General features: G+C 31.8%; 1 protein-coding gene across 1 annotated transcript; it reads right to left on the reverse strand.

Annotated features, from left to right (window-relative positions):
- Window positions 1-11526: 11526 nt before the first annotated feature.
- Window positions 11527-14843, reverse strand: LOC111638971 (protein argonaute-2-like). The gene is made up of 2 exons (XM_023384747.1): window positions 14780-14843; window positions 11527-14626 (listed from the first exon to the last, which is right to left on the reverse strand). Exons 1-2 carry the CDS (start codon window positions 14841-14843, stop codon window positions 11739-11741), a joined length of 2952 nt encoding a protein of 983 aa, XP_023240515.1. The 3' UTR covers window positions 11527-11738.
- Between the last annotated feature and the right edge of the window lie 1275 nt (window positions 14844-16118).

Here is a 16118-nt window from a genome sequence, read left to right on the forward strand (position 1 = left end):
TTTAATGAATACATTGGGAATGGCGTCGTCGAACGGTGCGCACTCAGTAAGTAATCCTACAATTTTTTGTTTATAGCATAGTTTATATGAATTATTCCCAAATAATTAGACGTGTTTTGGAAATGCTGTGTCAAATTAGTCTAGAATCGATTAATTTTATGGAAGAAAACCTTTCAAACAGCCTTAGTCCGTAAACTGCATACGTGCCGGGCTGTGATTGGCTCATGTATTTAAGGACTCGTAGAACATGAATTTCATAATAAGCGGAACGTATCTACCGTGTTATAGGGGGGTCGATTGTATTATTATACAATATAATAACCGCTTAAATATTTTTTTAAACTCCTTGTCGAGCATTTCTGGATCAAAGACTGAATAATGTCAACTTTATCGATTACACGAAAACTAAACTGTCTGCTCTGTTTTCTTGTAATTACTAAGATAATCACTTTCTAATATTTGTAACTATAAAGCATACAAATTTAAATATTACAATTCAAAAATTAAATACAAAATTTTTTTTTTGTTACTTGTTAACGTTACACACAAAAAGATAATTACTTATTGTTATCGAGACAAATATTAATTGATTTTTAAACAACTAAAAATAATATTTTAGATTATATTTTTTATAAATAATTTAAGTATGTTCTCGAACACTTTACATAATTTTTTAAATTTTATATTATACAAGCTAAAGCATGCAACATAATATTTTTACTTAATGATTATATAATATGATATTTTTACTTAAGGTTAATTATGAAGTATAAAGATTGAATATCGACGACGACACCAAATAAATTAGTTAAAGTCGCTGTGAGTATCGTAAGACTTACTCATTGGTTCTAATTAAGTACATTATTGAAAAATTAGTAATACAGGAAAGAATCATTTTACTATATGAATGCACACGTTCTAAATGTTTTATTAGTCAAATGATAAAACTAGTATATTTTTAGGAATTTTTATGCTTCTTTCTTTAGGTTGTTCATTTATTCTGCTTCGACTTACACAATTGAGTTTATGTTTAAACACGTGACCGAAATTTTGGATTTCGGACATACCACCAATTGACTAACTTTAAATTTTTATTAGTTTTACTTAATTAATAAATTTAATAATAAACTTAAGTTAATTCATATCAATTAATATAAGTTCTTTAATTAATGAAAGTAAGTAGACATTTAATTTTGCGAAATTCGCTTCTAGCATAAATGTTTGCACACTTTACATAAATCAGGAAATTCATTAAAGTAAAATGTCCTGAGTAAATTCGTTAATGTCACGCAAGTTTATTATACAATGATTAAAAGTAATAATAAGCTGTGTTATGAAAACTTGTATAAGAAGACTTTTCAAAATATCGTTTATACTTTAAAAAATTAAATTAACAGAGGATAATTTATTATTTAATTTTGAAACACATTATAGGGTTTCAAAATTAAAAGTTGTTTTTTTTTTCTTAAAAAGATATTCACAATCCGACTGGAAACAATAGAAATTTTTACTGAAATATAAAATGAAACAGGCTCAGGGAATTAGCAGTCTCTGCACATACGATTTTAGGTGGTTTGAGTAAATCTGTGGATAGCATCGCTGCGTGCATTCAATTTTTCTGAACGAATCTCTGTTTCCATTTTAAAAAACTAAAGAAAATAATTTTCAACATCTTTGCTTTAAATATGTAAAAATTATGAAAATTCTTTAATGTCTTCTTACTTTTCATCTACATTTGTTTACGAATAATCTAAATTTATTTTAAGTGTAAAATGAATTTATTAAATAAATAATTCGAGAAACTCTAACTAATCAGATCTAATCAGAATAATCTAACTAATGATATAATTACATTTGTACAGAGTATTGTCTGCTGAGTGTTCTACCCTCATAATAACAAACAATAGTTACAGGTAAATGTTTTAATTAAAATGATAAGCGACTTTCTCATAACGTTGCTCTTCTCATAAATTGATTGCATTCTAATGTCGAGCCTTCTCAATCGGATCACGTTGAATAATATTCAGAAATTCAGGCATATTTTGAATACACCTCGCTATAAACTATATGTTTTGAGTATAAATTTCTGTACATTAGATAATTCTTAAAATAACATACATGCCAAAATCTTTTCATATAATATGAAGAATATGCCCATAAATATAATATTCAAAATGACAAATAAATCGCAATTTTATTAATTACAAACGGCTTCTAATCAATGTGTTTCCCTCTTTAGTCTGCAACGCGATTCGCTTTTACATTTGTTACCGTCACTCGATCGATTTTCTTTACCAATCAAAATCCATTTATATCCTGTACACATACACTTGAAGAGAATTCCAGTGGAGTGCAACCATTATTTTAAAAATTTGAAGTTTCTCCTCAAAGATTCCGTATGCAAAACGTCTGTATTACTGAATTTGTAGTATATTGTCGTATAACAAAAGACAACAGTTCAAAAACAGTTTGTTGAATTTTGAGGATATACAAAGAAATAAAGTACGCACTCCTCTAGTGAAAAATGCAGTCATCATACAGTCATTGTATAGCAAGAAAGCTTCTACCGGTGATATCTGTTATGGAAGTCTTCGGTTTGGATGTGTTGGAAACATGCAAATGTCGAAAGAAAAAATCAAAATTAATTCAGAATTTTTTTGTAATTTACATGACTTTCTTCGAATTATTTTTATGGACGATAACATTATTGTTTATTACTATGATAACAATAACCGATGCTTACTGCCATCACGTATTTCTAATATTTGAAAATAACAAACTGTACATTCAGTTTATTGGATTGATGTGTTCTTTGTACACAGCGGTACAATTCAGCATTTTGAAAAGGAGAAAGCTTAATCTTCACTATTTAATGAGAGATTTCAAGAAAGGAGAAAAATTCATCGAGAAACGTGAACATTACTTATATTATTATTTCATTTTTTATGTTTTCATTGTTCTTTGTTGGTTTACAATGGTAGTCTTTGCCGGTTATTTTGGTTTCAGATCGGACCATTACCATTCTACAACGTCTTATTTCTGCCTTTGCGCATTTGGTTTTTGGTTATTTTATGTTGCGTCTCACGTATTTTGTTTACTTTTGTTTTTCGTAATTATTATCTCGCTACTAGAGAAAAGGTTAATAAACATTTCTAATCAATTGCAACTTAGAATACGCGCAACAAAATCTTTCATAGATGAACTAACCGAGAAACTTTGGAGAATTTGGCAAATTTTGGAAGAGATAAACGAAAAATTAAAAGTTTTCTTGCCTCTTAATTACATTTTTTTGGTCTACGAAACTTGCTTCGTTGTATACATTGTCATTTTTGTAGATATAGGTCCAATTTTTTGTATAGGAATTGGTTTAATTTCAATGCTTTTATTGGCTGCAACATTATTCATTGGTCATCATCAATTTTCACATCTATCGTGAGTATTGTTTCATACGTATATTACATCTAAGAAATAAATATAATTTAATTAATTAATGAAACGGCTGTCGAAGTTTAATAAATATATCGATATATTTCAGATTTACGACAATTATATCAGCATTGGAAAATATTCGTCGTCATTTACGCCTGAATATAGATTTAAAGTATGTACTTTCTTTTAATTTACACGATAGAAATATAATTAAATTAATAATTGAATAATTTCAGATCATTTGTTTCATGAAAAGATTTGTAGGAAGACCTTTTGGAATATCAATGTGGGGATTTTTTTACGTTAAAAAAACTTTCTTAATAAGGGTAAATATATAGGCGTATAATATTATTTGTTTATCCACAACATTGCAGAATACACCTATATATAATTGTGTAAAAATATAAATTCATAATATTATAATTTAATGTTTTTTTCTCTTATTTAATATAATATTTAGAAAAATAAAACGCGAACTGAGAAATACCACAAAGTTCTTATATTTATTATACTTTAAATTGTTTTCAGTTTGTCAGTGGATTGTATTCTGTTTTCTCTTCTCTCATTCAATTAACCGGAGTTCTGGATAAGAAGAGATGTTCTACAAAACGTGTTGAACATTTTACATTGAAGAATGAAACAGGTTTTTGAATATTGATTTAGGAATATTTATTAATAATCTTATAATGCACATTCGTTATTATTCGCAAAACGCTAAAACACTGCATTTATACTATTACTACTGCAAAATAATATCGCTCACATGTATTTTGAAAAATAGCATATAATAGTTATTAAGTTCGATGGTTTGCTTGTTTGCTTGTGAATGCATTGTTTGCATTGTTGTAATGTATACATGATAAGTGGAAATATGGGAATTGTGTTAAATTCGACCATCCGAGGTATTCACAATTCTTTACGTTTTGAGAACTTTTGAATCTAAAAGGTAGAAAAAACAGCAACAATTTTCTGCATACGCCTGTATGTGTGCGTGTGGGAGTGGGTATGTTGGCGTATATTTCGCTTAATATTTTAGGATGAGTTAAAGATTTTGCTTTATATCTTAGTGCACACAGGAAAAAAAAGTTTTGAAAATAATTATTATGTGTCATGTTGCAACATTCACTTTATACCGATTTGAGCAAGCCAAACATCTAATCAAATCTTTTAACGTGAGGAAGAATAAAGAACGTTGTTACGGCAAAAATAATTTATGATAAGTGCCATAAAAAATTGAATCTTAACTGAAGTTACCGAATGGGTAAAATCACTGAACACCGGTAGTTCGTCGTGGATTCCTACCTCACCAACCCAATTAATTTCAATGGAAACTTGTAACTTTCTGGGTTTTAATCACCTTTGTGCTATCACCTCTATGATACCCACAAGTATTGTTTACTTGCATGTAATTCTTCTGTAATTTCTTAGTAAATAAAGTTTTAGATTTTACTGGTTCTAAAGACTATTTGGCCAACGTTCTTTTGATTATTATGTATTTTAATTTTATTAACAAAAAATGCAATTAAATTATTCGCGTGTATTCAGATTTTTATATTACTCTAAATACTGAGATAAACATTCAAAATTTGAAATACATCACGATATTGGAAATACTTCGATTCGTTCCAAATATTACGAAAAATTTAAAATAACTTTTAACTAAATTGACTGAAGATACTTTAAATACATTTGAATATTTGAAATAACAACTCTAATACTAAATATGAAATACCAATAATAAAATATTCGAAATTACAAATATGTTGAATTTCCTAGGAAAATTATTTCGAATAAAATTCTTACCGCTTTAAAAGTATTTGGTATTTTATTTGCTACAATAATGTACAAATATTTAAATTCTATTAAAGTCTAGACATCAATATTCCAGAGTATTAAACACAAGAATGTGTTATTAATCAAACACATGGCTTCTTATCCGTCTTTATTTTTTGGATTTTGGCCCCTCATCAGTTAACATTAACCACGATACGGCACTTATACACCACGAGTTTGTATATTACAAAGTAGAAGAATAAGGTGACTACACGGACAACATAAAATTTTCGTACATTGTTAAATGTATCCGTTCTTCTTATCAAAGACAATGGATAAACGATGCTGAGTTCTCTCAGACACGTATTTTGGCACATTTGCTAATTCGGAAAACTTCTCACAAAATTTTTAGTGGTATAGTTTGTTCTATTTTTGTTGGTTTATCACATTACATTAAACTTGGGCGTAGCAACATCAGTTAGCTCAAAAACGCTAACTGATGTTGCTATGCCCAAGTTCATGATACTGTCATTCTAGAACAAGTCCTAGAATGATGGTATCATGATGCCTATGCATGATGGTTCGTTCTATAAAAGTAATTTAATTAATTTACACGACTGTACGTGCTGTAAAACAAAATCGGAATGGAGATTACTAGCACTTTTCGGGTATCTTGGCAATCTTCTTGATTTACCGAAATCTACTCGATATACCATTATAAAACAACCAATAAATTTACCAACACAATTCATGAATGATGGAAGAAACAACCAATGAAAGTAATGAGTGTGGCTGCAAGAACTGTGCATAATGTGTATAGTTAAAAAAAAGACACTGCTACAATTTAACATATAATTAAATTCATTTTTAAACAAATTAAACAATAATTTTTTTTATAAAATAAGATTTTATTATAGAAATGGAAAACAACGGTTTGAATATTGAAGAATTGTTTTGGGGCATTGAAAATGTGTTTGTGATTTGTTCGGCTTTTAGGAAAGAATGACTACTGAGGAAACAAATATTATAATTTACGAAATCCATCGTCATGAAAATAAAGTTATTGATTGACTGGTATAATTTGAAATTTGTGGATTTGATTATTTTTAGAGAATAACTGTCTCTCAACCGTTACGTATTAAATAGAAAATAGAAGAATAATAAAAATGTATTTGCAGCAAATTTACATCGTTTTACGTTTTGCCGAACTATTATATAATGTCTTATTGAAATTCTCCACCTTGACTGAAGCCATGTGAAGTACCAAGACTGCATAGAAAAGCGAGAAAACAACTTTAAATGACAAGTAATATTTTTTAAACCATTGATAAAAATAAATCACAGCATTTAAAAACAAGCTCAGAAGTTGGCATAATAGAAAAAAATCATCTGAATCCATTTAGAAAATCTTCAAAAAAGCCGAAGTTATCAAAAAATAATAAAAATACATCAACTAAACAAGTTACACCTAATGATTAGAAATTGAAATTACATAATAACAAGTACAGTACATGCAGAAAAATGTGGATATTAACAAAGATTATTTGTCAGGAATAATTTCACAAACTTTAATTACTGTAGATTTATTGGATGAAAATACAATTCTTGGTCCACCAGAAGTAAAAACTTCAAAGAATACATTATTGAATAATGTGAATAAGTTTGAAAATAAATCTGAGTGTATTAACAGCATCCCTGTAGATGTCTTGTACTTATATTTATAGACATCGCTAAAAATGAATCGAATCGTCGCCACCTACCGACAAATAAAGAAACCGAAGCGTTATTTAAATTTTCAATATTATATAATTATCTGATTTTTACAAAAATTTCATCATAATTCTTCAAAATTAATACTTGATTTCAATTTTCCGATTTTTATTCGTGTTTAATTTTTAAGATTTGAACGAATACGCAAACGAAAATAACAGACGATGTATTGGAATCGAAATCGCGCCGATATTCCATTTACGCATGCTCATAAGAGATGTCAAGTCGCCATCTTAACGTGTTCAACGTTTTTATCACTCCAGAAGGTAAAATGTACGTTTTTTTTATACTTAATTATACATATTTAGACGCGATTTTTATTTAATTCTCATACAAAGTTTAGTTATTGAATATTTGAAATTTTCTTTCCACTTTATTGAATTTTAAAATTATTAAATTTAGAATTTTAATATATTATTTTATTTTAGTATATTTTACTTTCAATAAGCGAATAAATTTAAACCGAAGATAATTGTTGAGTACAATGTTAAAATAATAAAATATGTTTTAATGCATAGTGTGGCTCAAAAATCAATTAACCGAGATGTGAGAAAGTCGGTTAATTCGGTCAACTGAGTTTTGGGCTATTACATGTATCATTTTTTTCCTTTATAAATATACTAGCAGTTGAGCCCAGGCTAAAAATAACAGCACAGATTAAGATTATTTGATTACAGTCGACCTCCCGTATAATACTGTTGATTATTCCGTTTTATATGAATTCCATGTTGTACGAGTCACTTAGATTTTACAAATACGTGTGCCTGACTGTGAACGGCTCACGTATTTGTAAAATATAATTGACTCGTACAACATGGAATTCATATAAAACGAAATAATTAACAGTGTTATGCGGGGTCGAATGTATTTCCTACTTCTGATCCTTCTACTATATTAAAGTATTTGATTTATATTAACTAAGGTTAGGCCTCTTTTACGTAAGAGTTTATTACACCCAGTGACCAATCTGATTAACGTCCAAATGATTTCATATAAAACTTGTTTAAATAAAAAAAAATTTGTAAAACTGCTAGAATAATTGCTTCTGTGTGATGAAACTACGTTGAGAAAGTAAAGCTCAGCAAAAACCATCTAAGTGAAAGATAGTTTTGAAAGTTTTGGCATAAGAATAGTGGATTTTATTCAACCCGTAAATAAAGTGGACATTACACAGACTACAACTACAGGAAATTTGAATGTTGCCATGATAAGAAAAATCGTTGCACTTACATTAATTTGGCTGAACTTTAAAATATCTTAAGCAGTATCTGAGAAAAAGTTTGGGCAATGGGATTATGAGTTAATAAGGGGAGATGAAATCAAGATTGGGGACGGAATGTCCAGTTTTGTTGTAATTAAGCGTGTCCTCATAAATACCGGGTTTATAGAAAAATTATTACAATTGCCGGGGTGGATGCATCCGGGAAAAATTTTTTATCCGAAGCTGGCTTCAACTTAAGTGTTAGTAACACGAAGAAAACCCAGAAAACTCCATATGGCCGATCTGTTGGCCACGCACGAACCCACGACAGACTACCTCTGTTTGCTGGTTTTATCCACTGGTTTACTGGAGGCTACTTATTGGGCTGCAATTAGAAAAATTGTAGAGCAATAATTTCGTACTGTCATCCGTTTGTCTATTCTTCCTTAATGTCAAGAACGTAGTTCGATAAATGAAAGTCAAGACGAGGTATAGAAATCGAGGACTAGACTAACTATACAAGAACTTTTGATTGGTGCCGCAATTGGTGTTATTCGAATTGAAACATATTCCCCTGAACGGAGTTTGTTATATACATAACCGGCACGACTCTATTTCTAACAGTAAAAGTATGATATTTCAGTGTATAAAAATTAAGGTAAAAATAGTTTAGTTATGAAATTATGAAAAAACACCTATTGGTTGCAATTTTTAAAATGCAGACTTGTAAATTCCCACTGTCGGCGGAATGTCTATCCGTTGTTCCTTAAACACGAGAACGGAGTTAGTTACATGAAAATTGAGAGAGGGTATGAAAAGCTTAGGAACAGTAAGCCCCGATTACCTATATACAAACTTCCGGTCTGGACCGGAAGTCATTTTACTTTTTAAATTATATGATTTCGTGAGTTGCAACCTGGCAACCAAGTTTGCAACTTACAAAAGGGCTAAACAAGTGGAGTTTCCGAGTTTTCTTTACGTGTCTGACACTTGAATAAGGGCCAATCACCCGTGGAAAGTTCTTCAGAAAGGCATTTCCGTTGGCTGTTTGCCCATGGTTTCTCTGCCAAACTATCAAAGCAAAATATTTACTGTGTATTCCAAGTTTATATACAGAAACAAAAGAAATTATAGAAAAATTTTGAAAAATAAACTAATCTGTTTATTTGGCTTATTTAATGAAACAGAACACAGATTATCGATTAACCGGAAAGTGGATTAACAGGAATGCTTATGTACGAGTCAATAAGTTATCACAAATCATTATACTTTGCAGGTCAGAAAGAGATAAAATGTAGAATACGCTTTGCAGTATAGTTTATTATCAGTAACTTACGTTTAACTATTTCATTTATGCATTATTTTCTATTCGCTTCTTTAAAAATTTACCTGTTCCATTCACTGTAAATTAAGTTTTGAGATTAAAATCATTCAGAAATTTTCTTCTCTTAAAATGCACTTTTATTTATTTATCCGAGATAATCGAGTGCCTACTGCAGTTTTCAATTTACATAGTTATATTCTGAGCATATTTAAAAAATTGTTTAATAATTTTACCTCATGGAGATCAAAATTTAAAACACTCTGGATATAGCACACGCATATATTAAACTTGAAAGTAATTGTGAAGAATATTTTTCAACAGTCTTTAATGTGTAGTTTTTGTGATGATGATTATGATTTCTTCGTATATGGTATAAACTACATATCATTGCAATCTATCTGCATTCATAGGAAAGTAAAAAGTTTCTAAAAGTATGAAATATACAGAAGTGCTTCAAGTACAGTTTATCCCATCCTAAATATTCATAGCTGATTTCAACTCTTTTAATACGTTAATTAATTTTTTGGTGAAAATTTTAAAAATTGTTTTATGAAAAACGTTTAAAAATTGTTTTATGAAAAACGTTTAAAAATTTTTTCGTTGATTTTACAAAACCCTGAGAATTAATGACATTATTACAACAGCGTACCATCCAGCCGCAAACGAAAAAATCAAATGGTCGCATCGTCAGCTCAAGTCCTCACTAAGAGTTCAACTAACCGACAATTGAATTACTAAACTTCCAACCATTCTTTTCGGACTAAGGTCCACTGTCATCCCTAACTACAACAGTACAGCAGCAGAGATCACATACAGCGAATTCATTGCATTGCCATCTGATCTTACTGACCGCGAGATCACCTCTTAATAATTTGCCTACCTTGATCTGCAGACTGAAGGATCATATGAGGTCGATCTGCCTGGTCAGAGACGTCCACTACTCGTCCAAAAATAATTTTTAGCACCTTGAGTCAATAACTGCTCCACACGTTATGAGGCCTCACGCAAATCAATACAACTAATCTGTATTGGTCCTTTTCGTGTCCTGTGACGCTCAAACACTTCAATTTAGACACAACTCGAGGTTAGCAAACTATTTCAATCTACCGCATTTTTCCTGAAAGATAAGACTACCTCTCTTCCACCCCCAACCATGACAACTCGTTCTGGACGAAATTTAGTTTCCCTCCCAAGTTTCTGAGCGTTGTCACTTGAATCGGAGTATGTGGCCAATGTGGCAACACTTCACCGTGTCCCCGACTTAGTCTTTTGTCTTACTCTTGGACATCTTCTTGCCACGTGCGCTGTGCTTATGCGAGTCTTGTACCCAAGTTAAGAATAAAACAATTTTCTTTTCAAAATCTATGATTATTTGGTTATATTCCCAAAGAGGAAAGATGGAGTCATATATCCGTAATTAAATTAAATTTCAAATAATAAAGAAATTTGGGTGTTTTTCCTAAAACTATGTTTAGGTATATCAGTAACTAAATCTCGAATCCTCCATTTATTATTGTTATCATTCAAGTGTTTGTGCTTAATATAGTAGAATGGGGATTCTAGTCTTTTGCTTGAAGTTTGATGGGATATGGAAACAGCGCATGCGTATATGCCAAGTTCTTTCAGTGAGAAACTGCCCCCTAGTTAATTAGACACATAAAGATTGGTTTGGTTTGTTTGAGTTATGGCAACGCAACACTTGGGCGATCTGCCTAGGAGGGATGCCTTTCAGGAGGTCTTCTTAAGGGAAACTGGCCCATTTTTAGGCATTACACACATGGAGAAAACCCAGAAAACTCCACTTGTCCAGCCTGTCCGAGTGAGGCGCGAACTCAGACCGAACTCCCATTGTTCAGGGTACAAAGACCGCTTGGCCATTGGAGGGCCGATAGGTGAAGAAAACCCAGAGAACACCACAAATCCGCCACTAAACTTGTGTCAAATTAGTAAGTGGATTTACTATTGGATAGTTGCCATGATAATTCAATAGTTGTGAATTTTTTGACGCCTATAAATAAAATTTCCCAAATTCAAAATAGAAATAGTTTTAATCATTATTATCTGTATACAAAGTGGTTTAATGTTCGATATTGAAAAAACAAAATGAAGTACAGTACATTACTTAATATTCTGATAAAGTTAATATAAATGATTACATTGGTTGCATTTTATAATAATTAGCAAATCAATTTGAGATAAAATAATTTTATTTAGCAATTGCGGTTTAATCTTCATTCCTTCTTATATAAAAAACATGCACTTTTTTATGTTTTCATCAACTTCAATGGCCATTCTCACGGCATCTGGTATTTGATATACTTCTGTATTGGAAATTTCTCTTGTTATTCCCGGTATTTTTGATTGGCTAGCAATCAGATATTGTTTCGCTCTGTATGCTGCGAGATCAGCGTACTTTACAGCACAAGGGATTGATATACTCTTTGTACAACTCGAATATGTATGGCAGAGTTGATAAGTTAAAGACTGAAGTTGGTCAGCTGTAAAACGGTTATCGTCATGTAAAACTGTGTAATGAGTAGGGCGACTTGTTCCCTGAATACCGAAGTGGCTACATGTGAAGAAATCGAAGAAAATCGGATGCACTAAATCAGTGTCAACTGTAGTTCCGGGTGGTACGTTTCCATGTTTGCCTACTCCCTTACTGGGATTTACAGGAGTAAATCTTGTATGATGTCGTTTCCCAACAATTATGAAAGTAACTGTAGTTTTTCTGTCATCATTATCCATATTCAACTCACTGCAAGCTTCTCTAATCTGTTTCAATTCATAATCGATTACTTTATGAAAATCCCCATCGGCCACGCCATCTCTGTAAAAAATGATTTTTTTGGGCGTTGTTTTGTTTTCTCCTTTGAAGGTTTTGATTACTTCGATTAACATAGATTTCAACTCGACAATAATCTCTCTCCCAGTATTAATATTATCAATTCTTGTCGGTAGCTGAAGTCGTATGCTCGCTGTATATTTACTAGGAAGGTTATCGATGCTTCCAACAACTGCTGCAATCGAGTATGGAATAGCATCTGCTGGAGAAGGATGGGAACAATCAGCACCAATAATTATCACACCTTCACTCAAAATAGGCGATTTTTTTTCTAGACTTAAGGAATTATTTATTCCTCCAAGTTTCACGTTAATTTTCTGGCAAATATTGCAAATTAAAGTCAATGGCAGAGGTTTTTTTTGAATATTTGTGTCTTTAACGCATTGTGTTTTCAGTCCCAATTCAGTTTCTGCAACAGTTTTAATTTCTGAATAAATTTTCCGTGATAAATCATTTGGTTTAGCTGGTATCACTATTATTACTAGTTCTAAAAAAGGATTTTCATTTCTCTCTCTCTTAATGACATCTCCTGGTGATTGAGCATTACCATTTATTATGCGATATTCACGAGATAAATTTACATCCAGTTTACTCCCTTCGTTAAGAAGACACCGTGCAAAATTATTTAATACACCCATGCTACATTTAGCAGAAAAGTTAATTACACTCCATTTATCAATTTGAGATCCTTCATAAAACTTTTTATTTTCTAAATTCCAACTGCCATTCTTAGGTGTTATTATATTGTTTTTATAGGTAAGTTCAGGTGTGTTTAAAATCCGACCAACAAGTTTAAGCTCGTTCAAACTTATGTCAATTCCAAATTCTTTACAAAGTTCACTAGAATCAGTTTTTACTCTTTTCAGCAAATTTTTAATTTCTTCAAATCTTTCTTTTGGCGGTTGAGTAGTTTCTTTAATCATGACTCTTTTATGTTCATCTGATAATTTTTTATTATAATGTTGTTGTATAATTTCGCATACTTCGAAGGGCAAGTAAACTTTCTTCTTTGGCATTCCTTTCCTTAAAGGAGGTCTCTCGGAAACCAAACAAGGCAAATTATCATACTTCAACCTAAGACCAGGATATTGTTCTCTAAAATAATCTGATACACTTATTTGTACCTCTTCCCCATTGGTTTCTTTATTAAAATAAGTTTCACTTGCACTCTCTTCTGTAATATCACTTATTTTATACTTTCTTGGATAAGGAAGATGTGTAACTTTAATTATCACGCCTTTTAATTCGGCTTTTAAATCCATAATTTGCTTCTTAGTTAAAAATCTTATATTTCTTAAAGCTTCCTCTCTCCTCTTATCACGAAACAAAACATCCAGCATAAATTCAATAACGGGTCCGCCTTTAAAAAATACTGTAGCCGATCTGTCCACATTCATCATCGCTCCCGACTTAGTGAGTTTCAAACTCTGATAATGTCCAAACCATATTTCTCGACTGCCATCCAATGAGAGATCTTGTCTTTCAGATTTTTGAAAAAACGATCTTCCCACAGGAACCAATCGCAATGCAGGACAGTGTCTTAGTATAGTTTCCATTGAGATCATTGCAATAATGATTTCGGGTGTTATATCACGGTAATTTCCTTCGAGTAACTGATGTAGTGGTTCCAGACTTATGGAATTCCCGATTCCATAATCGTCTTTTTTGTTAACGGGCTTTATTTTAATTTCACATTCAAGTTGCCTTCCTTCTTCGTCGTTGACTGTTACAGAATATGTTTCCTCAGAATCTATAGGTAGGCGTTTCCTTGTATAAATATTTTTCATCCCATCAAATGCTGGTTTAAAACCCGAAAAGGTTGCTTCAGCAGTGAACAATGTATCCATTATCTTTCGCTTTATCTTGGTATTCTGACATTTATATTTTTTCTTATTAGACTGGTTTGTATTCTCCATTTTGATTTCAACTTCGTAATGAAAAATTTTTCCTCGTGGAAATTTAATAGGATAGTAATTTGACAATAATTCGATAGGTGTTCCTTCTTTTCCAGGTTCCGGTCGCACGGCGAAATATTGACGAAATTTATCGCTGTATTTTAATTCTAGACCGAATCTTCTTAGTAATATAGAACAGTTATCTAATAAATATTGAGACAAAGGGATTGGATCATCTATTGATGTAGAAGTTTCCGTAACAACAGGCGGCGTACTATGAGCCGTGGCCACGGGAGATGTGATATTACTGCTTGATGGTTCCTGATCTGTCGAAGAAAGGCCCAGATTACTTATTTGTTGAAGTGTGTCTTGGCTGAGATTTCCTCGACCTAAAAAGAGAACAGTTTATAATGCATTTAAAAATGTAAATTAATTTATAAACCTATAATTGTGCCTATAGGACGGTTAAGACATAAACTCCCACTATTCAGAGCGAGATCCTCAAAACTTGTCTTGATTCCTCCTCACCATCACCCACATACGCATGTGCCCCTTTGTTATCCTGACGCGAGAATAACTGATTCCTCCGCAAGTCGGCGACCTCATATATTTGTAGAAGCGGTGAATCTCTACAAATACTCTTTTATGGTGATTTACTCAGATAAATCACATAAATTGTGAGGTTTTCTGAAGCATGGTCACATCCCCATGGAATTCTGAAATTCAATTTACACCCTTCTATACCGAGAAATTATTAAAAGATCACAATGTTTGTGTAGTTTCAAGGATGATTCATGACGTATTGTCTAGTATACCCATCTCATCGAAGATCAGAATACGTAGCTCAATACTTAATCTAATAAACTGGTTAGCAACAATAAGTGGAATGGATAATAAGGAAACTATGTACTAAGTACTAAGCACCCCTTTTGTGTTCCAGAAACAGTATTGATGCAATTTGAGTATTTAGGAGTGATTATAACTCTAGTCACGCACACAATCTCCTGCTGATGATATTGTAATCTGCTTTCCTCCTTTTCTCGAAAACTAAAGTAGATACAGTGAAAACTGCTTAGGCGACCATCTGCATTCGACGGGCACCTGTCAAAACGGGCAAAAATTTCTGGCACCGAATAGTTTACCCATAGAGTCTTCGTATAAGTTACCTGTATTAAATGACCACCTGTGTAACGCGACCGCGGGCATAGATTTTTGGTCCGAAACAACATACAATACCTGTAATAAGCGATCACTTTCGCGAGTGTATCTGGTCTAAACTATTGTTCGAACCCATCTCAACAACGTTTCCCCCTCCTAATACAATAGAACCTCGATTATCCGGACTAATTGGGGATGAAGGTCGTCCGGATAAGGAAAAATCCGGATAATCGAAACAAGTACTTTAATTTGTCTTTTAATGATAATACAACACGTTTTCTTTTCGATGACATATCGATAATATTAAAAGTAAATACTGTATTTAAACCGTGATCAAATTTTCAAGAAACAAACGTTCGTATCGAATTTCGACTACTACTGACCAACGCTAACATACTACGTATTGTTTAAAAGGCCCTCTGGTAGCGCAAGACGGATTTTATAAAATAAAAAGCAGTCGAAACTGCATTTTTATGAATAAAAATTTGACAAACTACTTATCGTTTTATGACGAATAAAATTTTTTTCGTCGCGTTCGAGGCTCTTAAGTAATGCGTAAACCTTCGAAACGCGAGGCCCTTCGGACCGCCAGGCATAGGCGGTGGCCCACGTCGCCCATGCCTTACGCCGCCCTTGGTCATAGAAATGATGTAATTTGAATATAAATTATTTATAAATACGTATGTCAAGTTATATTTTTATTACGACGCAAAATATATTTAA

The sequence above is a fragment of the Centruroides sculpturatus genome, unplaced genomic scaffold (assembly GCF_000671375.1).
Source record: "Centruroides sculpturatus isolate CEXI.00-Female unplaced genomic scaffold, Cexi_2.0 scaffold1153, whole genome shotgun sequence".
In the NCBI taxonomy this organism is placed as follows: domain Eukaryota; kingdom Metazoa; phylum Arthropoda; class Arachnida; order Scorpiones; family Buthidae; genus Centruroides; species Centruroides sculpturatus.

Coding starts and splice junctions, on each gene's coding strand:
- LOC111638971 (XM_023384747.1), bottom strand. CDS start 14,843: ATGAGGTCGCCGACTTGCGGAGGAATCAGTTATTCTCGCGTCAGGATA. Junction 14,627..14,779: donor GATAACAAAGGGGCACATGC/GTATGTGGGTGA, acceptor TTCTCTTTTTAG/GTCGAGGAAATCTCAGCCAA.